The sequence below is a fragment of the Somniosus microcephalus genome, chromosome 5 (genome assembly GCF_052327205.1).
Source record: "Somniosus microcephalus isolate GS21.2 chromosome 5, FLI_Smic_1.0, whole genome shotgun sequence".
NCBI classification, from domain to species: Eukaryota; Metazoa; Chordata; class Chondrichthyes; order Squaliformes; family Somniosidae; genus Somniosus; species Somniosus microcephalus.
Window position 1 is genome coordinate 201,747,577 of NC_140991.1, and position 27,190 is coordinate 201,774,766.

Genomic DNA, 27,190 nt, shown 5'->3' on the forward strand with positions numbered 1-27,190 from the left:
CCATGATGGGTTGATTACTACACCGGAGTTCCCTTCTGTAGTTGAAGTCGTAGCTGGCTGTTCCCCAAATCACTCAGAGCGTGGAGTCGATATCAAGTTGATTAAATTGACGTAATAAAACTCACTACGCACTTGGTTTGAGCATAAAGCAAGGCTTTAATCAACTTGTTTCACAACATGGGAGGTCTAGTTGTACTTCACTAGTTCCTGTCTTACAAAATGTCCCTGGGCAAGCTGGGCCCATGCCCGAGTATTTATACTCCTTGGACGGCGCCACCAGCTGGCCGTCCAGTGTTATTTCATGAGTAGTTTCTTGATGATGAGATTTATAACACAAGTTATGGACAAGATATTGAAACAAATACTATTCACCTGCAGCCCATATTTATAGGAATATTCCTACAATCTGCTCTCCCGCAGATCAGTGGAAGTACTGAGGCGCTGCCCTATGCGAGTGGCAGTGGCACTATTGTATACTGTCCTCTCAGGATGACAGCATGCCTGCTCCCCTGCCACTCCTGGTGCAATAAAGCCAGCTGCACCAGACTGTCCCGGCAACAGCCGGAGGTACCATAGTCCTCAACCAAGCCTTCCCATGCCCAAGTTTCTCGAGGTTGCCGGTCCCGGTCAACTCAAGTGCCCACATTGGAGGCCAGTAACAGTGTAAATAGCGAAGGACAGAAAGGCCAGAGTGGGAATCGGGCAAAGAATTATAGTAGCAAGCGACTGGGAGCTCAAGGGTCACAGTTGTGGACAGAAAGGACGCGTTTAGCAAAGTGATCACCCAATCAGCGTTTGGTCCAGTAAAGCTCAACACAAGGAACATCAGCTCATCTTTATACTAGGGATCTCCTATTGGTACATGGCCAGCATGGCAATCTGCACCTCTGGTGTCTACCTGCCTTCTTCTGCCTCCACACCTTCGGCCCACTGCAGCCTATTCCACTTAGCCAGTTTCTCCATGCTTCCCTCCCCCTCTGCTATTCTGCTTTAACCTAACACACATTCTTTAGGCTTTGTACAGATTTTTATTTTTCTAATTTCTCATCATACCTCCTTTTATCTTATTCTATCATCCCTTCATCATTTCCTGTTCACCTAATCACTTTACAGATGATTTCTTTTATTTTGTGATTGTGGTCATTTTCCCCCACTCCCTTTTCCCTTGCTGTGTTCCTCCTTATAAAGTTGTTCATCTGTTACATCTTCTAGTTCTGAGGAAGTGTAATAGGAGTTGAAATTTTAACCATTTTCCTCTCTCCACAAATGCTGCCCGAGCTGAAGGTTTTCTAAATTTTCAGTTTTTGTAGCAAAAAAACCAAGGTTGTACAAGTAGATTTCTTATTACAATTAAAACCACATGACCACTACTTGCATGGTACCTTGTTGTACTAAGAATATAGAAAATAATTCATGAATGAAACTTCAAACCTGTAGGTATGTGACATAAACCTTCAATTTACCTTCAGTTTACAATTGTGTAGCTCTACTCTAAGGAAATTGCATTCCCGTTTAAGGATATCCAGCTCTTGCTTCATGGTGTACATCTTCAGTTCATTATTTGATTTTTCTAAATCCCAGGAATTCTGGGTTCTGTGCAGATCATCCATCACTACAAAACAATGAAAAATAAACACTATAAAAAACTTAGCTGCCAAAATTTACAGATACTGTCTTGCCTTTTCTACAAAGAATTTATCAGAGTCTGTATGCCTTTGTAATAAAGTTCTGCCATCAAATACTTAAAGTTTCATTTTTTTTAATTAAAGTGTTTAATCTCTGTACCCATGATAATTTTTTTTTGAAGTTCAGATTAACGTCAGTAAATAATGAAGAACATCTCTTCTCTCCATTCTCGCCCTTTCCATTTCTTGATTGTTCCAGTCAGCACACATACCAGTTCCTATATTGTCAGATCCCAATTGCGTGATGGGCCCAACATAACTGGTGTATTCAATAATAGCTGACAAGATGGCCTAAGTTTTCCAATCGTAACACTGATAGCAACCCATTCATTGGTATTCATGTCAGAAAACCTAGGTTGTTACAATCAATTTAAAGGAAAATTTCACCATTGGGGCAGGAAAGGGGAACACGTATTTTTAATCTAAATTACTTCCTGCCATAAATAATGAAAAGTGTAATGGAGGATACCACATTCCTGGAATAAGTATTTCACCATTTACCTTGTGTAAGAGTAACTCATCAGGACCCGTTATCTCACATGACCCACTCCCACTCTTGTACAACAACTGGAAGGTTTGCAAAAACGTAATGATTTACTCTCTTATTTACCCTCCTAAGAGGAGATGCCTGGTCTTCACTCAGCAATGCTGACAATTGGGCCGCTAGGCCCCAGGAGAAGAGATTCAAACATGGATTGCTCGACTCTGAAATGCTGCACATTGGTGCTGTGCTTCAAGTTGGAGAGGGGCTGGAGTAAGAAACTTGAAGTTTCATAATGAAATGTAAAATCTTATGTCAATACTGAATATCTCCCACGTCCCCGTTTACACTGTTAATGTGTGTTTCATAAGAACATAAGAAATAGGAGCAGGAGTAGGCCATCCGCCCCTTCGAGCCAGCTCCGCCATTCAATAAGATCATGGCTGATCTTCTACCTCAACTCCACCTTCCCACACTATCCCCATATCAGTTGGTTCCCTTAGTATCCAAAAATCTATTGATCTCTGTCTTGAATATACTCAACGACTGAGCATCCACAGCCCTCTGGGGTAGAGTATTCTAAAGATTCACAATCCTCTGAGTGAAGAAATTTAATCATAGAAAGTTACAGCATGGAAGGAGGCCATTTTGGCCCATCGTGTCCGTGCCAGCCAACAATGAGCTATCCAGCCTAATCCCAATTCCCAGCTCTTGGTCCGTAGCCCTGCAGGTTAGAGCATCCCTGTAGTGTATGTACCTTTAAGAGGAACTATGTTTTTTTGAAGCCCCTGTGTACTGTAGTACCAGTAGTGACCACTCGGGTATATAAGCCTGTATAGCGTCTTGTATAGTTAGTTCACCTCCAGACTTTGTTCAGTAAACACTTGTTAAATCAACTCCTGCATTCCGTGTCTCCATTAACACACGGATTCAACAGTGGCAACGAGTTAGAAACGAACTTGCCTGCAATTCAGCAGCACCTCAAGGAGATCAATTCCTCAGACAAAGGTCGAAGAAAAAAAAACTGTGGTTTCACCAGCTAAACGGGCTGGTGGCAGGTAGTGCACTGATCCTTCCTGGGCGGCGGGCTGGGGCTCGATCGGGTGGCTCTGCAGCGGGGCCGGGCAGCGAGTCGGAAAGCAGAAGCAAACAGACAGAGGGTGGAGCACTCAGGAGACGGCCGGCACTGCAAAGCAGGTCGGCGTTCGGACCGAGCAGAGGGAGGGGAAAGTCCCAGAGGGTCCGACGGGAACGATTCTCCAAGTGACGGAGAAGCTGTTTAAAATAAAAAAATTTTAAATAGAAATACCGCGAAAAGCTGCAGGTCGCAACGGGAACCGCGGAGAACAGTGTTGGCAGCAGCGGCGGGAGGCGCCATCTTTACTCGGCAGGGAAGAAGGAAAAGCGCGGGAGGCACCATTTTTGATTTTCAGGATGCCTAAGACTGGCAATATTACTGCTTTCGATAGTGATAGAGGATTGGACCACATATGTGGAAAGAGTGGAGGTATATTGCAAGGTGAATGAAGTAGCGGATGATAAAAAGGCATCGGTACTTCTAAATCTGATGGGCACAAGGACATACAGGCTGTTACGAAACTTGATCACTCCAGCCAAACCGATGGCCAAGAATTTTAAGGAGGTTGTTGATACCCTACAGGAGCACTTAAACCCAACACCGCTGCTGATAGCGGAACGATTCAAATTCTTCAGGAGGAATCAGCACAAGAATGAAAGTAACGCTGATTACCTCACCGAATTACGAAAGCTGTCAAAGCACTGCCGATTCGGGGCAGGACTGGCAGATTCTCTACGAGACAAATTCGTCTGCGGTCTCCTAAGCGAAGGAACACAGAAAAGACTACTTTCTGAGAAAGATTTGACACTGGACAAGGCTTTCAGTGTGGCTGTATCATACAAAGCAGCAGCAAGAGGAGCTGCAGAGATACAGCAAAAGCCACAGGGCTTCGGCACCGATGAAATGACATGGGGTTTCGAGAGATGCTATCGCTGCGGCAGATCCACCCATGACCAGAGGGACTGCTGGTTCAAGGACAAAGCATGCAGGCAATGCGGAAAGATGGGACACATTGCATGTGTATGCAGATCTGGAAAAAACTCCGCTGACAGTAAAAAGGTCAATAAGGAAAAGTACAGAAAGGTACAAATGATGACGGACAGTAGCTCCAAAGACCAGAAGCGTGATAGCGACTCCGGAAACGAGAGACTAAGCTGTCTCAAATTACATAATGTAATTGCCAAAGAGGATTACCAGACCATTTGGGTTACCCTCACGATAGCGGGGTCCCCAGTTAAAATGGAGCTAGATACAGGATTACGAGCGGCTATTTCCGCATATACCTTTGAAAGACACATCCATTATCTTGAAGACATATACGGGGCAGAAAGTATACCCCAGAGGGAAAATAAGGGTGCCTGTTGTATACAACGGCAAGGAAATACAGAAGTGGGTGGAGGCGGAGCTGAGCGGCAGAGCGACTACAAGAGGCCCCAGAGGCTCAGGTAGGCCCCAGTGCGGCATCGGCAGTGGGTGGAGGCGGAGCTGAGCGGCAGAGCGACTACAAGAGGCCCCAGAGGCTAAGGTAGGCCCCAGTGCGGCATCGGCAGCGGGTGGAGGCGGAGCTGAGCGGCAGAGCGACTACAAGAGGCCCCAGAGGCTCAGGTAGGCCCCAGTGCGACATCGGCAGCGGGTGGAGGCGGAGCTGAGCGGCTACAAGAGGCCCCAGAGGCTCAGGTAGGCGTACCAATCTCAGGGAAGGAGAGAGGTAAAAAGTATTCAAGGTGTGACGTCACCACAAAGCGGGTAAGTGATTGGTTGGTAAGTATTTCTCCCTTTTTAAGCTTAAATCTCCTTGGTTTATAGTTTCTAAGGTGTGATATTCACCATCTAGAATCGAGGCAGAGGGTATTTAAGAATAATATCAATACATTTAATTAATTACATAGAATGGGAGATCAGGCGATGTGTTGCTGCTGCAACATGTGGGAGCTGGTGGACACCATTGATGCTCACGGTGATCACATTTGCAGTAAGTGTTGGCTGCTCGAGGAATTCCGGCTCCGTGTTGAAGAGCTGGAGTCCGAGCTTCAAACACTGAGACACATCAGGGAGGGGGAGAGTTACCTGGACTCTGTGTATCACGAGGTATTCACACCAATTAGATTAATTAATTCAGATGTAGTCCGTGGCCAGGGTCAGGATGGTGTGACTAGAAGTGAGGCAGGTACGGGGATCCAGGAGGTAGTGTTGGAGGAGCCGCAGCCCTTGCTCTTGTCCAACAGGTTCGAGGCTCTTACTCCCTGTGAGGGTGGGAACAGGGACTGCGGGAAGGATGAGCAACCTGGCCACAGCACCGTGGAGCGGGGGGCCATTCAAGTGGGGGGAGTTAAAAGAAATGTTGTAGTGGTAGGGGATAGTATCGTTAGGGGGATAGATAGAGTTCTCTGCAGCCGAGAGCGAGAGTCCCGAAGGCTGTGTTGCCTGCCCGGTGCCAGGGTTAAGGACATCTCCTCTGGACTGGAGAGAAACTTGGAGTGGGAGGGGGAGGATCCAGTTGTCGTGGTCCATGTTGGTACCAACGACATAGATAGGACAAGGAAGGAGGTTCTGCTGAGGGAGTTTGAGCAGCTAGGGGCCAAATTAAAAAGCAGAACCACAAGGGTAATAATCTCTGGATTATTACCTGAGCCACGAGCAAATTTGGCTAGGACAAATAAAATTAGAGAGTTAAATGCGTGGCTCAAAGACTGGTGTGGGAGAATGGGTTTTGCTTCCTGGGACACTGGCACCAGTACTGGGGCAGGAGGGAGCTGTTCCGTTGGGACGGGCTTCACTTGGCCAGTGCTGGGACTAGAGTCCTGGCGGATCATATAACTAGGGCTGTAGAGAGGGCTTTAAACTAACTAGTGGGGGGGAGGTTCCTAGAGAGCAAATAATACAAATGACAACAGAGAAGGTCATAGACTTAGGTAGCAGTGGGGAAATTAAAAACCAGAGCATGTCAGGAAGGGGCAGAAGGTATGGAGTAAAAAGTAAAGTAATAAAAAGGGCAAAAGCAGGAACTAAGTGTCACAAAACAAAGGGCAGCACGGTGGCATAGTGGTTAGCACTGTTGCCTCACAGCACCAGGGACCCGGGTTCGAATCCGGCCTCGGGCGACTGTCTGTGTGGAGTTTGCACATTCTCCCCGTGTTTGCGTGGGTTTCCTCCGGGTGCTCCGGTTCCCTCCCATAGTCCAAAGATGTGTGAGTTAGGTTGATTGGCTATGATAAATTGACCCTTAGTGTTAGGGGGATTAAATACGTGGGGTTACGGGGATCGGGCCGAAATGGCCTCTATCTGCACTGTGGGGTTTCTGTGATTCTGTGATTTCTGTGAAAACATCTTTGAAAGTTCTCTATCTGAATGCATGTAGCATTCGTAACAAAATAGACGAGTTGATGGCACAAATAACTACATATGGGTATGATCTTGTGGCCATTACAGAAACATGGCTGCAGGGTGACAATGCCTGGGAATTAAACATACCAGGTTATTTAACGATCAGGAAGGACAGGCAGGAAGGAAGGGGAGGTGGGGTGGCTATGTTAATAAAGGAAGGAATCACTGTAATACAGAGAAATGATATTGGGTCAAAAGATCAGGATAATGAAACAGTTTGGGTGAAGGTAAGGAATAATAAGGGGAAAAAAACACTAGTGGGCGTAGTCTATAGGCCTCCGAACAGTTGCAACTCTGTTGGACGGAGTATCAATCAGGAAATGGTTGAGGCTTGTAATAAGGGAACATCTATAATTATGGGGGATTTTAACTATCATATTAATTGGACAAATCAAATTGGGCAGGGCTGCCTTGAGGATGAGTTCATTGAGTGTATTAGGGATGGGTTTCTTGAGCAGTATGTAACTGAACCGACCAGGGGGCAGGCAACCTTAGATCTGGTCCTGTGTAACGAGACAGGATTAATTAAAAATGTCCTAGTAAAGGATCCCCTTGGAATGAGTGACCATAACATGGTTGAATTCCATATTCAATTAGAGGGTGAGAAGGTTGGATCTCAAACAAGCGTGCTAAGCTTGAATAAAGGAGACTATGAAGGTATGAGAGCGGAATTGAGTAGAGTGGGTTGGGAAAATAGATTAAAAGGGTAAGACGATACATGATCAGTGGTGTACATTTAAGGAGTTATTTTACAACTTCCAAAAAATATATATTCCACTGAGAAGAAAAGGGTGTAAAAGAAAAGACAGCCATCCGTGGCTAAGTAAAGAAATTAAGGATAGTATTCGACTAAAAACAAGGGCATATAAGGTAGCCAAATCTAGTGGGAGGATAGAGGATTGGGAAAACTTTAAAAGACAGCAAAAAATAACAAAAAGATTGATTAAGAAAGGGAAGATAGATTATGAAAGTAAATTAGCAAAAAATATAAAAACAGATAGTAAGAGTTTTTATAGTTATATAAAAAGAAAAAGGGTAGCTAAAGTAAATGTTGGTCCCTTAGAGGATGAGACCGGGAAATTAATGGTGGGAAATATGGAGATGGCAAAAACACTGAATGAATATTTTACATCAGTCTTTACAGTAGAAGACACTAAGAATATCCCAACACTGGACAAACAGGGGGCTAAAGGGGGGGGGGGGGGGGGGAGGAGCTAAACACGATCAAAATCACTAAGGAAGTGGCACTCGGTAAAATAATGGGACTCAAGGCGGATAAATCACCTGGACCTGATGGCTTACATCCTAGGGTCTTGAGGGAAGTGGCGGTAGGGACTGTGGATGCATTGATAATTTTCCAAAACTCCCTGGACTCGGCAATGGTCCCGGCAGACTGGAAAACTGCTAATGTAACACCCTTATTTAAAAAGGGCAGTAGACAGAAGGCTGGAAACTATAGACCGGTTAGCCTAACATCTGTGGTAGGTAAAATTTTGGAGTCCATTATTAAGGAGACAGTAACAGGACATTTGGATAATCATAAAACAATGCTGACTTTGTCCTATTAAATTATGAAGGGGAAGTCATGTTTGACAAATTTGCTGGAGTTCTTTGAGGAAGTAACATATAGGGTGGATAAAGGGGAACCAGTGGACGTAGTGTATTTAGACTTCCAAAAGGCATCTGACAAGGTGCCACACAAAAGATTATTGCTTAAGATAAAAAATCACGGGATTGGGGGTAATATTCTGGCATGGATAGAGGATTGGCTATCTAACAGAAGGCAGAGAGTTGGGATAAATGGTTCATTCTCGGACTGGTAATCAGTAACTAGTGGTGTTCCGCAGGGGTCAGTGCTGGGTCCCCAACTCTTTACAATCTATATTAATGATTTGGAGGAGGGGACCGAGTGTAACATATCAAAGTTTGCAGATGATACTAAGATGGGAGGGAAAGTCGCAAGTGAGGAGGACATAAAAAACCTGCAAGGGGACATAGACAGGCTAAGTAAGTGGGCAGAGATTTGGCAGATGGAATACAATACTGGAAAGTGTGAGGTTATGCACTTTGGCAGGAAAAATCGTAGAGCAAGTGATTATCTTAAATGGCAATAAACTGGAAAGTACTGAAGTACAAAGGGATCTGGGGGTCCTGGTGCACGAAACTCAAAAGGTTAGTATGCAGGTGCAGCAAGTGATTAAGAAGGCCAATGGAATGTTGGCTTTCATTGCTAGGGGGATAGAATATAAAAATAGGGAGGTATTGCTTCAGTTGTACAAGGTATTGGTGAAACCGCACCTGGAATACTGCGTACAGTTTTGGTGTCCATACTTAAGAAAGGACATACTTGCTCTCGAGTCAGTACAAAGGTGGTTCACTCGGTTAATCCCGGTGATGAGGGGATGGACATATGAGGAGAGGTTGAGTAGATTGGGACGCTACTCATTGGAGTTCAGAAGAACGAGAGGCGATCTTATTGAAACATAAGATTGTGAAGGGGTTGGATCGGGTGGATGCGGGGAGGATGTTCCCGATGATGGGTGAAACTAGAACTAGGGGGCATAGTCTTAGAATAAGGGGCTGCTCTTTCAAAACTGAGATGAGGAGGAACTACTTCACTCAGAGGGTGGTAGGTCCATGGAATATGCTGCCCCAAAAAACTGTAGAAGCTACATCATTACATAAATTTAAAACAGAAATGGACAGTTTCCTAGAAGTAAAGGGAATTAAGGGTTACGGGGAGCGGGCAGGAATTTGGACATGAGTCTAGGTTCGGATCGGTCATGGCCCTGTGGGTAGCGGAGTGGGCCCAGGGGCCGTGTAGCCTGATCCTGCTCCTATTTCGTGTGTCTAATTCTGTTAGATGCAGGAGATGGTTCTGTGATAATGGATTGGCAGTTAGGATCAGATCAGCCATGATCTTATTGAATGGCGGAGCAGGCTCGAGGGGCCGATTGGCCTACTGCTGCTCCTATTTCTTATGTTCTTATGTATACATTCTGCAAGATGGTGGTCCACCGGTGTTGGGACATGAATGGATCAGAAAGATACGTTTAGACTGGCACTCCATTCAGGCACTGACGGTGACCAGTAAGAAAAGAAATGATGATGACGTCATACCTGGACGATTAAAAGAAATCGTGGCTAACGCCAAAGGAGTGTTTCAACAGGAACTAGGAACCCTGAAAGGTGCCACCGCCTCAATAAAAGTGGAAGATGCGGCAATTCCCAAGTTGTTTAAGGCAAGGCCGGTGCCATACGCAATTCGTCCAGCAGTTGAGGCAGAGCTGGAGAATTTGGAAAAAGCAGGCGTGTTATCCAAGGTAGATTGGAGCGAGTGGGCAACACCCATCGTCCCGGTCATGAAGAAAACGTTGAATAATGATAAATCTGAAGAACAGAGAAAAATTTGCATCTGTGGGGACTTCAAGGTGACTGTAAACCCGGTTCTTCACACGGTACAGTATCCTCTTCCGAGGATAGAAGATATTTTCGCCTCACTATCCGGAGGGAAACGTTTCACCAAAATTGACTTGGCACAGGCATATCTACAGATGGAGGTTGAGGAGGCCTCTAAAAAGTATCTCACGATAAACACACACAAAGGCCTGTACCAGTACAATCGACTGGTTTTCGGAGTAGCATCAGCTCCAGCTATCTGGCAAAGAGCTATGGAGCAAGTCCTGCAAGGGATTCCGGGGACTCAATGCTACCTAGACGACATCCTTGCAACAGGAGAAAACGACAACGAGCACCTTGCCAATTTGGAGCAGGTGCTCACGAGGCGGAGAGAACGGGGCCTACGAGCAAATTGCCCCAAGTGCGAATTTTTCCAGAAACAAATATCATATTGTGGCCATGTCATTAACGAAGAAGGGTTGCATAAGTCACCTGAAAAAATTGAAGCGGTCATAAAAGCCCCAGCGCCTGAAAATGTCTCACAATTAAAGGTCGTTCCTGGGATTAATAAATTACTATCATAAATTTTTACCGAACTTGTCAACGGTTCTGCACCCTCGTAACGCACTGCTACAAACGGGAGTAATTTGGAAATGGAGCGAAGACTGTAAACGTGCCTTCCATAAATGCAAAGGCTTGATCACGTCCAAGGATGTGTTGGCTCATTACAACCCATCACTGCCAATCAGACTGGCGTGCGATGCATCCCCTTACGGCGTAGGAGCGGTATTATCGCATAGATTCCCTGATGGCTCGGAGCGGCCGATAGCTTTTGCATCACGCTCATTGAACTCAACTGAGCGTAACTATGCCCAGATCGACAGGGAGGCACTCAGCCTGGTGTGGGGGGTGAAGAAATTCAACCATTACCTACACGGACAAAAATTTACCTTGTTGACTGACCATCAACCCCTCGTCTCCATATTCAACCCTAAAAAGGGCGTTCCCATTATGACAGCGCAAAGGCTACAGAGGTGGTCCCTTTTCCTAGGGGCACACCAATATGACATAGAATACAAAGGAACAAAACAGCATGGGAATGCTGACGGTTTATCACGCCTACCGTTGCCAACAGTAGAAGAGGCACCTACAGTGGACCCAGTGGAGATGTTCCACTCGACCATAGTGGAATGTCTACCAGTGACAAATTCTACCATTGAAAAGGAAACGAGAAATGACCCGACTCTCTCACGAGTCTACGATTTAACGGTGAAGGGATGGCCAGCACATGGCGAACCACTGTTGCCAGCATTCTCGCAAAGAAGAGAACAGCTGTCAGTGTGCCGAGGAACCTTGATGTGTGGATCCAGAGTGGTGATTCCACCCAAACTCCAGGATAAAGTGCTAAAGGAGCTTCACGAGGGGCATCTGGGTGGAGTGAAAATGAAGAACCTAGCCAGAGCATTTGTGGTGGTGGCCAGGTATCGATGGAGACATCGAAGAAATGACCAAGAGCTGTCTAGGATGCCAGAAGGTCCAAAACGCCCCACCACAAGCCGCTCTACATCCATGGGAGTGGCCCTCATCTCCATGGCAAAGGGTACATATCAACTTTGCTGGTCCATTTATGGACTCAATGTTCTTAATCGCGGTGGATGCACACTCCAAGTGGCCGGAGGTAATAAAAATGTCCTCCACCACCACAGGAAAAACCATCACAGTATTAAGGACCATATTCGCCAGGAATGGGCTGCCTGAACAGATCTGTTCTGATAATGGACCGCAATTTGTATCCGAAGAATTCAGGAAGTTCTTAAAAAACAATGCGGTTAAGCACTACACGTCCGCCCCATACCATCCCGCCACCAATAGATTAGCTGAAAGGTTTGTCCAGACCTTCAAGGAGGCCATAAAGGCCATGGGTAATGAAGACATAAATCTACAACATAAGGTAGATAACTTCTTGTTTGCGTACAGGAATGCAACACATGTGGTTACAAACCAAACCCCCGCCATGATGTTTTTCACTAGAAGACTAAGATGCCGGCTGGATTTGATCAAGCCAAACATCAGAAGGGACGTAGAGAACCAGCAATTTCAAAGCATGAATGAAAGGTCAACTAGAACCTTCCAGATAGGTCAACAAGTTTTGGCCCGGGACTGCCGTACCGAGAAATGGCAGCCTGGAACTATTTGCACACGACTAGGACCGCTGATGTATACCGTGGACATTGGCGAAAGCATAATAAGGCGCCATGCTGACCAGATCATAGTCATCCGAAAAGGGACAACCTACACCACAACTCTATACGCCTAGTGATGAAGCAGAGATACCCATAGTATCTACCTCCGATCCGGTGATACTGGAACCAGATGAACCCGACACTGGCATTCAAGCCGAATCGACCTTGCCAAAAGAACCTACTACACCACCGAGGCGTTATCCGGACCGAGTCAGGAAGCCTCCAGAGAGACTGAATTTGTAATTGATTAACTTCAGCAAATGTGTAGATTATTGTTCTTGTAAAAATGTTATTTAATGATAACTTAAAATATTATGTACTATTTATCTAAAAGGGGAGGAATTGTAGTGTATGTACCTTTAAGAGGAACTATGTTTTTTTGAAGCCCCTGTGTACTGTAGTACCAGTAGTGACCACTCGGGTATATAAGCCTGTATAGCGTCTTGTATAGTTAGTTCACCTCCAGACTTTGTTCAGTAAACACTTGTTAAATCAACTCCTGCATTCCGTGTCTCCATTAACACACGGATTCAACAATCCCAAGTGCACATCCAAGTACTTTTTAAATGTAGTTAGGGTTTCTGCCTCTACCACCCTTTCAAGCAGCGAGTTCCAGACCCCCACAACCCTCGGTGAAGAAAGCTCCCCTCAAATCTCCTCTAAACCTTCCACCAATTACTTTAAATCTGTGCTCATTGGTTTTTGACCCCTCTGCTAAGGGAAATAGATCCTTTCTATCCACTTTATCTAGGCCCCTCATAATTTTATACACCTCAGTAAGATCTCCCTTCAGCCTCCTCTGTGCCAAGGAAAACAGACCCAGCCTATCCAGTCTTTCCTCATAGCTAAGATTCTCTACTCCCGGCAACATCCTTGTAAATCTCCTCTGTATCCTCTCTAGTGCAATCACATCTTTCTTGTAATGTGTTGACCAGAACTGCACGCAGTACTCTAGCCGAGACCTAACTAGTGTTTTAAACAGTTTAAGCATAACCCTCCTGCTCTTGTATTCTATGCCACGGCTAATAAAGGCAAGCATTCTGTATGCCTTCTTAACCACCTTATCTACTTGGCCTGCTACCTTCAGGGATCTGTGGACATGCACTCCAAGGTCCCTTTGTTCCTCTACACTACTCAGTGTCCTACCATTTAATGTGTATTCCCTTTCCTTGTTAGCCCTCCCCAAATGCATTACCTTACACTTCTCTGGATTGAATTCCATTTGCCACTGTTCTGCCAACCTGACCAATTTATTGATATCTTCCTGCAGTCTACAGCTTCCTTCTTCAGTGTCAACCACATAGCCGATTTTAGTATCATCTGCAAACTTCTTAATCATACCCCCTATATTCAAGTCTAGATTTGATATATATCACAAAAAGCAAGTGACCTAGTACTGAGCCCTGCGGAACCCCACTGGAAACAGCATTCCAGTCACAAAACCACCCATCAACCATTACCCTCTGCTTCCCGTCTCCGAGCCAGTTTTGAATCCAACTTGACACTTTGTCCTGGATCCCATGGGCTTTTAACTTCATGACCAGTCTGCCATGTGGAACCTTATCAAAAGCCTTGCTAAAGTCAATATACACTACATCAAATGCACTACCCTCATCTACCCTCTTTATTACCTCCTCAAAAAATTCAATCAAGTTTGTCAGACATGACCTTCCCTTAACAAATCTGTGCTGACTATCCTTGATTAATCCGTGTCTTTCTAAGTGAAGATTTATCCTGTCCTTCAGAATTCTTTCCAATAATTTTCGCACCACCGAGGTTAGGCTGACTGGCCTGTAATTACTCGGTCTATCCTTTTCTCCCTTTTTAAACAAGGATACCACATTAGCAGTCCTCCAGTATCACACCTGAAGCCAGAGAAGATTGAAAAATGATGGTCAGGGCCTCTGCTATTTCCTCTTTTGCTTCGCTTAACAGCCTGGGATACATTTCATCCGGGCCTGGGGATTTATCCACTTTTAAAGCTGCTAAGCCCCTTAAATACTTCCTCTCTCACTATGTGTATTTCATCTAATATTTCACACTCCTCCCCTGATAGCAATGTCTGCTTCGCCCCTCTCCTTTGTGAAAACAGACGCAAAGTATTAATTAAGAACCCTACCGACGTCTCCCGCCTCCACACACAGATTACCCTCATGATCTCTAATAGGCTCTACCCTTTCTTTAGTTATCCTCTTACTCTTAATATATTTATAAAACATCTTTGGGTTTTCCTTGATTTTACTTGCCAAGAATTTCTTATGCTCTCTTTGCTTTCCTAATATCCTTTTTAATTGCACCCCTGCACTCCTCTAAAGATTCTGGAGTATTTAGCCCTCGGTATCTGTCACACGCCTCCCTTTTTTTCTTTATCCTACCCTGTATGTCCCTAGACATCCAGGGGGCTCTAGATTTGTTAATCCCGCCTTTTTTCTTTAAGGGCACATATTTGGTCTGAACCCTCCAGATCTCCTCCTTGAATGCCTCCCACTGCTCTGACACTGATTTACCTTCAAGTAGCTGTTTCCAGTCCACTATGGCTAAATCCCCTCGGAGCTTAGCAAAATTTGCTTTTCTCCAATTTAGAATTTTTATTCCTGGTCTATCCTTGTCCTTTTCCATAACTACCTTAAATCTAACTGAATTATGGTCACTAGCACCAAAATGCTCCCCCACTGATACGCCTTCTACCTGCCCAGCTTCATTCCCTAAAACTAAGTCTGGAACTGCCCCCTCCCTTGTTGGGCTTGCTACATACTGGCTAAAAAAGTTCTCCTGGATGCATTTTAGGAACTCTGCATCCTCTGTACCCTTCACACTAATTTTATCCCAGTTAATATTGGGGGTAGTTGAAATCCCCTACTATTACTGCCCTATAGTTTCTGCACTTCTCAGAAATGTGTCTACATATTTGTTCTTCTATCTCCCTCTCACTGTTTGGGGGTCTGTAGTACACTCCCAGCAGTGTGATCGCCCCTTTTTTGTTTTTCAATTCGACCCATATGGCCTCGTTTGATGATCCCTCCAACACATCATCCCTCTTTGCAGCTGTAATAGTTTCTTTAATCAATACCGCGCACCCCCCTCCCTTTTTACCCCCCTCTCTATCCCGTCTGAAAAATCCTGTAACCAGGAATTTTGAGGTGCTATACCTGCCCCTCTTTCAGCCACGTCTCTGTAATAGCCATATCATCATAGTCCCAAGTATCTACCTGTGCCCTCAGCTCATCTGCCTTGTTCGCTATACTCCTTGCATTGAAGTATATACCATTTAGTACAGGCAAACCTCCTTGTTGACTACTATCTAGCCCTTGATCCCTCTGTCCTTCCAATTTACTTTCTATGTTTTTGTTTTCCAATTCCAGTTTTTCTTCCCTCCCTATTCACTCTATACTTAGGTTCCCATCCCCCTGCCAAGCTAGTTTAAACCCTCCCCAACAGCACTAGCAAACCCTCCCGCGAGGATATTGGTCCCGTTCCCGTTAAGGTGCAACCCGTCTGGCTTGTAGAGGTCCCACCTCCCCCAGAAATGGTTCCAATTGCTCAGCAATCTAAAGCCCTCCCTCCCAACACCATCGCGCCAGCCATGTATTCATCTGCTCTATCTTCCTATTTCTGTACTCACTAGCACATGGCACTGGTAGTAATCCAGAGATTGCTACCTTTGGAGGTCCTGCTTTTTAACTTCATCCCTAGCTCCCTAAACTCTGCCTGCAGGACCTCATCCCTCTTCCGACCTATGTCTCCTCATCTCAGTCCTAAATGGCCGACCCCTTATTTTGAGACTGTGACCCCTAGTTCGACACACTCCAGCCAGGGGCGCAGGCAGGTAGTGCAGGGATCCACTGAGGCCAGTGTCGGGAGGAGCAGAGAGCGGCGGTACAGTGAGTACTTAAACTCACTTTCGCAGACTTTTTTTTTTTATATACAGTGGCTTACCAATCTCACAGACCGGCAGCGGCGTTCCGGAGCCATGTCACGATTCAAAAAGTGACGCGGGCAAGAGGAAGCATCTAATTGGGCGAGTACGGCCAGGTGAGTATTCATACTACTCTACAGTTTGGCAGTTAAGATTAATAGTTTATAAAATTTAGAAGGTCTTAAATTTTTGTGGTTATAGTTTCTAAGGTCTCTGTTGTGTATCGGGGAGTGCTAGTAACCAAGGGCCCTTAAGTATATCATTTAATTGTAGTGTAATTAGTGGTACTGATTTGATTTAATTTAATTTAAATTAATTAAAGGGCAAGTAATAGGAGGACAGCTCGGCCCCGTGGCATGCTCCTCCTGTGCTATGTGGGAAATCAGGGACACTTCCTGTCTCCCTGACGACCATGTGTGCGGGAAGTGTATCCAGCTGCAGCTACTCACAGACAACATTGCGGCACTGGAACTGCGAATGGACACATACTGGAGCATTCGCGATGCTGAGGGCGTCCTGGATAACACGTTTAGGGAGTTGGTCACACCGCAGGTAAAGGCTGCACAGGCAGGAAGGGAATGGGTGACCACCAGGCAGAGTAGTAGGTGCAGGCAAGTAGCGCAGTGATCCCGTGGCCGTCCCCCTCTCAAACATATATACCACTTTGATATTGTTGAGGGAGGTGGCTTATCGGGGGAAGGCAGCAGCAGCCAACTTCCTGGCACCATGGATGGTTCTGCTGCACAGGACTGGAGGAAAAAGAGTGGGAGAGCTATAGTGATAGGGGATTCTATTGTAAGGGGAATAGATAGACGTTTCTGCGGCTGCAAACGAGACTCCAGGATGGTATGTTGCCTCCCTGGTGCAAGGGTCAAGGATGTCTCGGGGCTGCTGCAGGGCATTCTGGAGGGAGGAGGGTGAACAACCAGTTGTCATGGTGCATATAGGTACCAACGATATAGGTAAAAAATGGGATGAGGTCCTAAAAGCTGAATATAGGGAGTTAGGAGGTAAATTAAAAAATAGGACCTCAAAAGGTAGTAATCTCAGGATTGCTACCACTGCCACGTGCTACTCAGAGTAGAAATAGAATATTTCAGATGAATACGTGGCTAGAGGAATGGTGCAAGGGGGAGGGATTCAAATTCCTGGGACACTGGAGCCGGTTCTGGGGGAGGTGGGACCAGTACAAACTGGACGGTTTGCACCTGGGCGGGACCGAGACCGATGTCCTAGGGGGAGTGATTGCTAGTGCTGTTGGGGAGGGTTTAAACTAAAATGGCAGGGGGTTGGGAACCTGTGCAGGGAGACAGAGGAAAGGGACGCAAGGATAGAAACAAAAGATAGGAAGGAGAAAAGCAAAAGTGGAAGGCAGAGAAATCAAGGGTGTAAATCAAACAGGGCTACAGTAAATAATAATTCTAAAAGGACAGAGCGTTAAAAAAACAAGCCTGAAGGCTTTGTGTCTTAATGCGAGGAGCATTCGTAATAAGGTGGATGAATTAGCTGCGCAAATAAATGTAAACGGATATGATCTAATTGGAATTACAGAGACATGGCTTCAGGGTGACCAAGGCTGGGAATTCAACATCCAGGGGTATTCAATATTCAGGAAGGACAGGCAAAAAGGAAAAAGGAGGTGGGGTAGCATTGCTGGTTAAAGAGATTAACACAATAGTAAGGAAGGATATTAGCTCTGATGTGGAATCTGTATGGGTAGAGCTGAGAAATACCAAGGGACAGAAAACATTAGTGGGAGTTGTATACAGGCCCCCAAACAGTAATGCTGAGGTTGGGGATGGCATTAAACGGGAAATTAGAGATGCGTGCAATAAGGGCACAGCAATCATCATGGGTGACTTTAATCTACATATAGATTGGGCTAACCAAATTAGTAACAATACTGTGGAGGAGAAATTCCTAGAGTGTATACGGGATTGTTTCCTGGACCAATATGTCGAGGAACCAACGAGAGATCAGGCCATTATGTAATGAGAAAGGATTAATTAGCAATTTTGCTGTGCGAGACCACTTGGGGAGAAGCGATCATAATATGATCGAATTCTTCATTAAGATGGAGAGTGAGGTAGTTGATTCAGACTAGGGTCCTGAATTTAAATAAAGGAAACTACGATGGTATGAGGCGCGAGTTGGCTAGGACGGATTGGGGAATGTTACTTAAAGGGTTGACGGTGGATAGGCAATGGCAAACATTTAAAGATCGCATGGATGAACTACAGAATTTGTTATCCCGGTTTGGCATAAAAATAAAACAAAAAGGTGACTCAACCGTGGCTAACAAGGGAAATTAGGGATAGCATAAGATCCAAGGAGAGGACATATAAATTGGCCAGAAAAAGCAGCAAACTTGAGGATTGGGAGCAGTTTAGGATTCAGCAAAGGAGGACAAAGGGATTAATTAAGAGGGAGAAAATAGAATGAGAGTAAGCTTGCAGGGAACATAAAAACTGACTGTAAAAGCTTCTATAGATATGTGAAGAGAAAAAGATTGGTGAAGTCAAGCCTAGGTCCCTTGCAGTCAGAATCAGGGGAATTTATAATGGGGAACAAAGAAATGGCAGACCAATTAAATACATACTTTGGTTCTGTCTTCAAAGGAGGACACAAATAACCTTTCCAGAGGTGGCAGGCAACATAGGGTCTAATGAGAGGGAGGAATTGAATGAAATCAGTATTTGTAGGGAAATGGTGTTAGGGAAATTGACGGCATTGAAGGCCGATAAATCCCCAGGGCCTGATAATCTACATCCTAGGGTACTTAAGGAAGTAGCCCTAGAAATAGTAGATGCATTGCTGGTCATCTTCCAAAATTCTACAGACTCTGGAATAGTTCCAATGGATTGGAGGATAGCTAATGTAACCCCACTATTTAAAAAAGGTGGTAGAGAGAAAACGGGGAATTATAAACCGGTAAGCCTGACATCGGTAGTGGGGAAAATGCTAGAGTCCATTATAAAAGATGTAATAGCAGAGCACTTGGAAAACAGTGACAGGATTAGACAAAGTCAACATGGATTTACAAAAGGTAAATCATGCTCGACTAGTCTACTGGAATTTTTTGAGGATGCAACTGGTAGAATAGATAAGGGAGAGCCAGTGGATGTGGTGTATTTGGACTTTCAGAAGGCTTTTGATAAGGTCCCACATAAGAGATTGGCGTGCAAAGTTAAAGCACATGGGGTTGGGGGTAAGGTACTGACTTGGATAGAGAACTGGTTGGCAGACAGGAAGCAAAGAGTTGGAATAAACGGGTCTTTTTCCGAGTGGCAGGCAGTGACTAGTGGGGTACCGCAGGGATCGGTACTAGGACCCCAGCTAGTCACAATATATATTAAATGATCTAGACGAGGGAACTAGGTGTAATATCTCCAAGTTTGCAGATGACACAAAGCTTGGTGGGCGTGTGCGCTGTGAGGAGGATGTAGAGAAACTCCAGTATGATTTGGACAGGTAGGGTGATTGGGCAGATGCAGTATAATGTGGCTAAATGTGAGGTTATCCACTTTGGTGGCAAAAACAGGAAGACAGATTATCTGAACGGCAATAGATTGGGAAAAGGGGAAGTGCAACGAGACCTCGGTGTCCTTGTGCACCAGTCGCTGAAGGTAAGCATGCAGGTGCAGCAGGCGGTTAAGAAGGCAAATAGTATGTTGGCCTTCATAGCGAGAGCATTCAAGTACAGGAGCAAGGATGTCTTGCTGCAGTTGTACAGGGCCTTGGTGAGACCACACCTAGAGTATTGTGCGCAGTTTTGGTCGCCTTATCGGAGGAAGGATGTTCTTGCCATGGAGGGAGTACAGCGATGATTCACCAGACTGATACCTGGGATGTCAGGAATGACATATGGAGAGAGATTGGGTCAATTAGGCTTATATTCGCTAGAGTTTTGAAGAATGAGAGGGGATCTCATTGAAACTTATAAAATTCTAACAGGACTAGACAGACTAGATGCAGGAAGGATGTTCCCGATGGCGGGGGAGTCCAGAGCCAGGGGTCAGTCTAAGGATAAGGGATAAACCATTTAGGACTGAGATGAGGAGGAATTTCTTCACCCAGAGAGTGGTGAACCTGTGGAATTCTCTACCACAGAAGGCAGTTGAGGCCAATTCATTAAATATATTCAAGAAGGAGTTAGATATAGTTCTTAAGGCTAAAGGGATCCAGGGATATGGGGAGAAAGCAGGGACAGGGTACTGAATTTGGATGATCAGCCATGATCTCATTAAATGGCAGAACAGGTTCGAGGGGCCGAATGGCCTACTCCTGCTCCTATCTTCTATGTTTCTATGACTATTCTTTTGGCAACATTATAAGCCTCTTCCTTTAATCTAATACTATCTTTAAATTCTTTTTAGCCATAGTTGGGCCATTTTTCCCCATATGGTTTTTATTCTATAAAGGGAATGTATATTTGTTGTGATTTATGAATTATTTCTTTAAATTTTTGACATTGCTTATCTACCGTCATATCTTTTAATCTAGTTTCCCAACCTACCTTAGCCAATTCGCCCATCATACCTACATAGTTTGCTTTGTTCAGATTTAAGACCCTAGTTTCAGACTTAACAAAATCACTCTCGAACTCAATCCAAAATTCTATCATATTATGATCACTGCACCCCAGAGACTCCTTTACTACAAGGTTATTAATTAACCGTGTCGCATTGCACAATACTAGATCTAAAATAGCCTGTTCCCAAGTTGGTTCAGTGACATACTGATCTAGAAAACCATCTTGAATGCATTCCATGAACTCGTCCTCTGCACTATTACTGCAAATTTGGTTTGCCCAGTCTATATGATAATTCAAGTCCCCCATGATTACTGTATTACCGTTGTTACATGCACCTCTAATATCCTGATTTATACATTGCCCTGCACTACAACTACTGTTAGAGGGCCTATAAAGTACTCCCACCAGTGTTTTGTCCCTTGTTGTTTCTTGGCTCCACCCAAAGTGATTCTACATCTTGTTTTACTGAGCGAAGATCCTTTCTCAATACAATACAATACAAATCGCTTTATTGGCATGATAAGGTACATCTTATGTTGCCAAAGCATCAAAATACATTTATGGTTGAACACATAAACGCGGTTCCATTCATACAGTGTATAAACAGGTATATCCCTGAGTTTATAAATATATTTTCGCCTTGTTTATATATACTATTGTCTTTATCAGGGCTACCCCACCCTCCTTTTCCATTCTGCATATCTCTTCTACAAGCCAAGTATCCTGGAATATTTAGTTCCCAACCTTGGTCACTCTGCAACCATGTCTCCATAATGACTATTAAATCAAACCCATTTATTTCTATCTGTGCTATTAATTCATCTATTTTGTTGCGTATGCTTCATATATTCAGATATAGTGCCTTTAGCTTTAATTTTTCTATTTTCCCCGTTGTCCCCTTAGTCACTGATGCCCTATTACCTTTGTTAAGCTCGCTGTCCCTTCCTAACCCACTTTCCTTATTTTTACCCAAATCACTACTCTGCTCTACAACCTTGACATTTCTCTTACTGCTTTTGAATTTACCCTTTCCAGAATCCTCCCATTAGTTTAAAGCCCTATCTACCGCCCTAGTTATTTGATTTGCCAAGACACTGGTCCCAGCCTGGTTTAAGTAGAGCCCATCCCAATGGAACAGCTCCCTCTTTCCCCAGTACTGGTGCCAGTGCCCCATGAATTGAAACCCCTGCCTCCCACACCACTTTCAACCATGCATTTAATCTGCTTGACCCTATGCTAATTTGCACATGGCTCAGGTAACAACTCAGAGATTATTACCTTTGAGATTCTGCATTTTAATTTTGATCCTAGGTCCTCAAGCTGTCTCAGCAGAACCTCATTCCTTGTTCTACCTATGTCGTTGGTTCCTATGTGGACCACGACAACTGGATACTGATACTCCTACTCCCACGAGATATCCTTAACCCTGGCACTGGGCAGGCAACATAGCCTTCGGCACTCCCGGTCACAGCTGCAGAAAAAAGTATCTATCCCCCCAACCATACTGTCCCCTATCATTACAACATTCCTTTTCACTCCCCCACTTGAATGGCCTCCTGTTTCAGAGGAAGTTGTAAAAAGAAAAGAAAAGAAATGTATATAGACTACCTTACATCTACTTGCAGATGGTCTATTGACATAAAATGGTTGGACTTGCATCGGTAGCTAGATATAAACACTGATGGAGCCAATAGAGTGAAGCTGCAGACCACTATTTTATAGTGTTGACAAAAAGCTACTTTGGATTTGGCAGCTCTATGATGAGATTTTCATGCTGTATTTACACCACAAGTGTAAGTGAGGTGTGCAAATTGTGTAACAAGGGCATTAGGATGCACATATTAAGCACATTTTGCTATTCCTATATAAAAATGCAATTTCTCCCCACTTTCTTCATCTCTCCCAATTTTCTTTCCTTTCTCACGCTGGTGAATGGTTCCAGAGGCACCAACAACTCTCCAATAACTTGATCTCCTTGTGTGTTATGCCAGTGCGTGTCAGTAGGCGATTCCAGCTAGGAATACATCACATTTAAGCCTCATCACACACATGCATAATCCAGCGGTAATCACTGGATAATGACCAAGTGCAGGAACCATGGCTCCTTATTTCATTCCTTAGCCCAGGGATTCTGAGGTCAATGGCTGCCCCATCACAATTACCTTAGCCAAGATCAGATAACTCATAACAGGCCAGGGATCAAACCTGGGACCTTCCTGGTATTGGTCAGTACCATAATATGCAATGTATTTTACCCATGAAACTGTTAGGGTGAACAAAATGTAGAATGTTCATTTCACATAAAAACTCTATTCCCCACAACACTAAGGCCTAGAAATTCAGTTTGCACAGTTTTGGGGCGCTAAAGTCGGGCGTTCGGTAAATTTAGCGCCCGCCGGAAACTGCAGGCAACTGCGCCGAAATTCAGTGGATTTGGCCAAGAGTTTTGGCGAGCGCTGAAACCGGCGTTGCAATGCTCGGTTCCGGCGCTAAACCGGCGCTGCGGCCTGATAACGCCGATGCCGGGCGCAGCGCAGGTGCGGTCATGTGTTGCTTGACAGCAGACACCCTGACGCCGGCCTGCTCTTAAAGGGGGAAGGGTCAACTTTGACTGCTGCCACGCCCTGCACACTGGAGCCCTGCTGCTAGGCCTCAACAGTGCTGGTGGGACAAAATAGCGCCAGAACAGATGGAGATGGCCCGTGAAAGAGCCCAGCGCTTCTCAGACCATGCACCGAGGGTGCTGATTGATGCTGTCCAGGAGAGAAGACCCATCTTGTGCCCGGACAATGGCAGAAAGGCTCCCAGGAGAGAGTTCAGGAAAGCCTGGAGGAGCATCGCATGCAGGGTCTCCTCAAACTCAGATGTGCCCAGGACTGCGGACCAGTGCCGCAAAAAGTTCAATGACCTCTGTCGGCTGGTGAAGGTGAGTACCCTTTCCACTGTCCTCCTCATCCTTGCATGTGAGCCTCACACTATGGGCAAAGGGACCTCAAAGGCATAATGGGCAGCCCTCCTCACGCAGCAATGCCACTGGCATGATCATCAGCAGCACTTTCTGCACTGACCACACTGGCCAGGCTATTCCACCATGGGAGGCAGTACACACAGCAACAGGGCACCACACTGTACTTAGAGTCCATCCTTTCTCTTGCAGGCCAAGCTGGCAAGAAATGCGCGCAGCCGGCTGGAAACCGGTGGTGGACGGCCCCACTACCAGGCTCTAAGTGCTCTGGAGGAGAGCGTCGCTGGACTCCTGCGTCCCCGGGTGACTGGCCCTGTAGCCATCGGGGATGCGGACCCTGTGCTGGAAGCCACTGGTAAGGAGATGACCGCTTGCAGCTCTCTCGTTGCCCTAGTGCTTCCGATCTAAATCCTTTCCCACTGACGGACAAATGCGCATAATGCCACCGCTCAGGCGTCCCTCGCTGACGCCCTGTCCTCACTTTAAAGCTACTCTTGTGCCTTCCTGCTTTCAGCTGCTGAGGAGGAGGTGGTCCCTGAGGCGCCGGGTGCCAGGCCCTTGGAGGAGGAGGACGTCCAGGACGAGGAGGAAGCCGGGCCATCGGGCGAGCCCTCAGCCGTGCCAGGGGATGGCAATGAAGGGGGGACGTCTGGCATGCAGGAGAGCCAGGGGGAGGTGTTGCAGGGGAGGGCAGATCCTGCTTGCAGTGGGGTCCAGGCAGGCGGCAGGGGTCGGCCAGCTCGGCCGGCTTCTCCCCAGCTGCAGAGTCCTCTCTCCAGTCCGGAGAGTGGCCTCGGCCAGGAGGTGCGCCTCCTGCAAGAGATCTCGGTGGCGTCGGACCGGCGCCACCATGAGTTCATGGGGGTTGTGCAGCAGATTCGCACGCCATCGAGTCCCTGGCTCAGAGTGTGGCAGCATTCGGCCAATCACAGGCCAGGGGGGTGGAGCAACTGGCCGCAGCGCACACCAGGGGGGTCGAACTACTCGCGGCACTGCAGGAGGAGAGTCGCCAGAGAGGTGGTTCCTTCGACACACTGTCACAGCAGCTGGAGGCACATACCCGGGCAGTGCGGTCACTGACTTCTGCCACACTCGCTTTGACGCAGAGGCGTCGCACCCGCACCCGCCGCCCTGCTGCAACACAGCGGGCTGGCCTCCAGCACATAGCTGCGCCAGCTGAACTGCCAGGCCGGACGACTGCCACTGTGTCTGCTGAGCCTCGCGCGCCTGGCAGCAGCCAGCTTGCCCCCCTTGGAGCATCCAACACTGCCACTCCCCCAGCCAGGGTGCGAGGAGCTGCTGCTGCCACTGATGCTGGCCAGCCACAGCCGAAGCAGTCAGCAGCCGGCCCCTCCCGGGACGTACGTCGTGTTGGCCGACCCCCAAGGGCATCTGTCGCGACACATGGGGGCCCTCATGAGCCTTCCCCCAGCCTTGAGGCCGCCACAGGGCCCACGCTGAGGCGGAGCGGCAGGCCGGGCAGGGGCCGGGGAAGGCTCTCTAAGGACTCGCCCTCTCGGCACAGCCGCTAGAGTGTGGTCTCTGCGGCATTGTATATATGGGGGGGGATTGTGTTTTAGGGGCTGATTTTTGTGGATGGCCGAAATTGAAGGCATTTTTTGTTTTTATGGGGGTCTTTCTGTTGGCGAGGGGGGCCCTTTTTTTGTTACGGCCAATGTTGAAGGCCATGTGGATGGCCAACTTTTGTTAGTCCTCCCCAGGTTGGGGGAGTGACATATGTTTGTGACTGTTTTTTGGGTGTGTTCTGTGTTTTAGAGTTTCATGTGGGAAGGGGCCTCAGTTTGTTAAATAAAGGTTTTTATTTATTCAGCTTGTCCAGGTGTCATGTTTCAAGTGTTTGCTGCGTTAACCGGCTGACGGCTTCCGGAGCGGCTGCCTTCAGGTGCGCTCATTCCCACAGGCCATTCCCTCACAGCGGGCCTAGAAGTGTCGAGCAATAAGCCCCCGGCGTATGGCCCTTGGGCCTTCTGGCCCCCTCCTGGCCTGCTCCTCCTCCTCCTCCCCCTCCTCCTCCTGATGGTCCTCCTGCTCGTCCTCCTCAGGTGGTGGTGCAATGTCAGGTGGCAGTGCCTGCGTCCGGCGGATAGCCAGGTTGTGCAGCATGCAGCACACGACGACGAACTGGGACACTCTATCCGGCGAATACTGTAGAGAGCCGCCGGAGCGATCCAGGCAGCGGAAGCGTTGCTTGAGGACGCCTATGGTTTGCTCTATGATGTTCCTTGTTGCTTGATGGCTTTCGTTGTATGAGTCCTCCGCTGGGGTCCTGGGCGCGCGGAGCGGGGTCATGAGGCATGTGCACAAAGGGTAGCCCTTGTCCCCGATAAGCCATCCCCTTGGTGGAGGCTGTGCCTGGAACATGTCAGCCACAGTAGTCTGGCGCAGGATAAAAGCATCGTGGCTGCTTCCTGGGAAGCGGGCATTTACAGCTAGGATGCGCTGCCTGTGGTCACACACCAGCTGCACATTGAGGGAATGGTAGCCCTTGCGGTTGCGGTAAACCTTGGGATTGTCTATAGGTGCCCGCATAGCCACATGCGTGCAGTCAATGGCGCCCTGCACCATGGGGAAGCCCGCGATCCTGCCAAATCCCACTGCACGCTGCTGCTGCCTCTGTTGGGTCATGGGGAAGGAGATGAACTGGTGTCTCCTCGCGAACAGTGCATCGGTGACCTGCCGGATGCAGCGATGTACGGCGAACTGGGAGATGTTCGCGATGTCCCCAGCAGCGGCTTGGAACGAGCCGCTTGCATAAAAGCTGAGAGCCACCGTGACCTTCACTTCCACCGAGAGAGACGTCCTGGACATGAGCTGTGGCTGCAAATCTGCGTGAAGCAGCTGGCAGATCTCTCCAACCACCTCCCTTCTGAAGCGCAGCCTCTTTACACAAAGTGCCGCAGACATGGTGACATAGGACACCTGCTGCCGGTATTGCCTGGGTGTGTAAGGCCTACGTTGGCGACGCCTGATGGCCCTTCTGTGTCTACGCATGGCTGCCCGTCTCTCACAGCGTCTGCGAGCCCTCCGCACATAATGCTGCAACTCAATGTTGGCCCCCCATGCAGCCCCCATAATCAAGGTCGCAAGAGTCAAATGTCAAAGCACTGGCCAGAAGCCAGAAAGACCTCTCCTATCTTGTCCCAAATCTGGAATCTCTGTCCCTTGGTCTCTGTGTAGAAATCCAAAGCAGTGAAGTCATTGCAGCAAAATGGCTGGGCTTTATAGGTCAGTGGAGGTGCCCTTTAATTTGCGCTCCCCGAGGCCCACAGGGCCTCTGCAACGTTCCATTTTACAATTCCTAATAGCGCCACGCCCACATTGGGCGGGCGCCACTCAATTTCCGGGTTGGGGCGCTAAAACAGCGTTGCGCGAGGATATGACGTCATAAGCTGCGCGCGCACCCGAGCGGGCGCTAACACTTTGCGCCGGCGCTAAATCTCAAATGAATTTGGGCGTCGGCGCAGATCGGTCTGCATTCCGGCGC

The 27,190-nt window shown here is 46.9% G+C and overlaps 1 protein-coding gene across 4 annotated transcripts in view; it reads right to left on the minus strand.

Moving 5' to 3' along the window:
- azi2 (5-azacytidine induced 2) overlaps window positions 1–27,190 on the minus strand; it is a 157,386-nt gene that overhangs the window by 84,883 nt on the left and 45,313 nt on the right. For all 4 annotated transcript variants that reach the window (XM_085988572.1, XM_085988574.1, XM_085988571.1 and 1 more), the window contains exon 5: window positions 1,464–1,612. In XM_085988572.1, coding sequence (XP_085844698.1) covers window positions 1,464–1,612 — 149 coding nt within the window. The remainder of the gene's footprint in view (window positions 1–1,463; window positions 1,613–27,190) is intronic.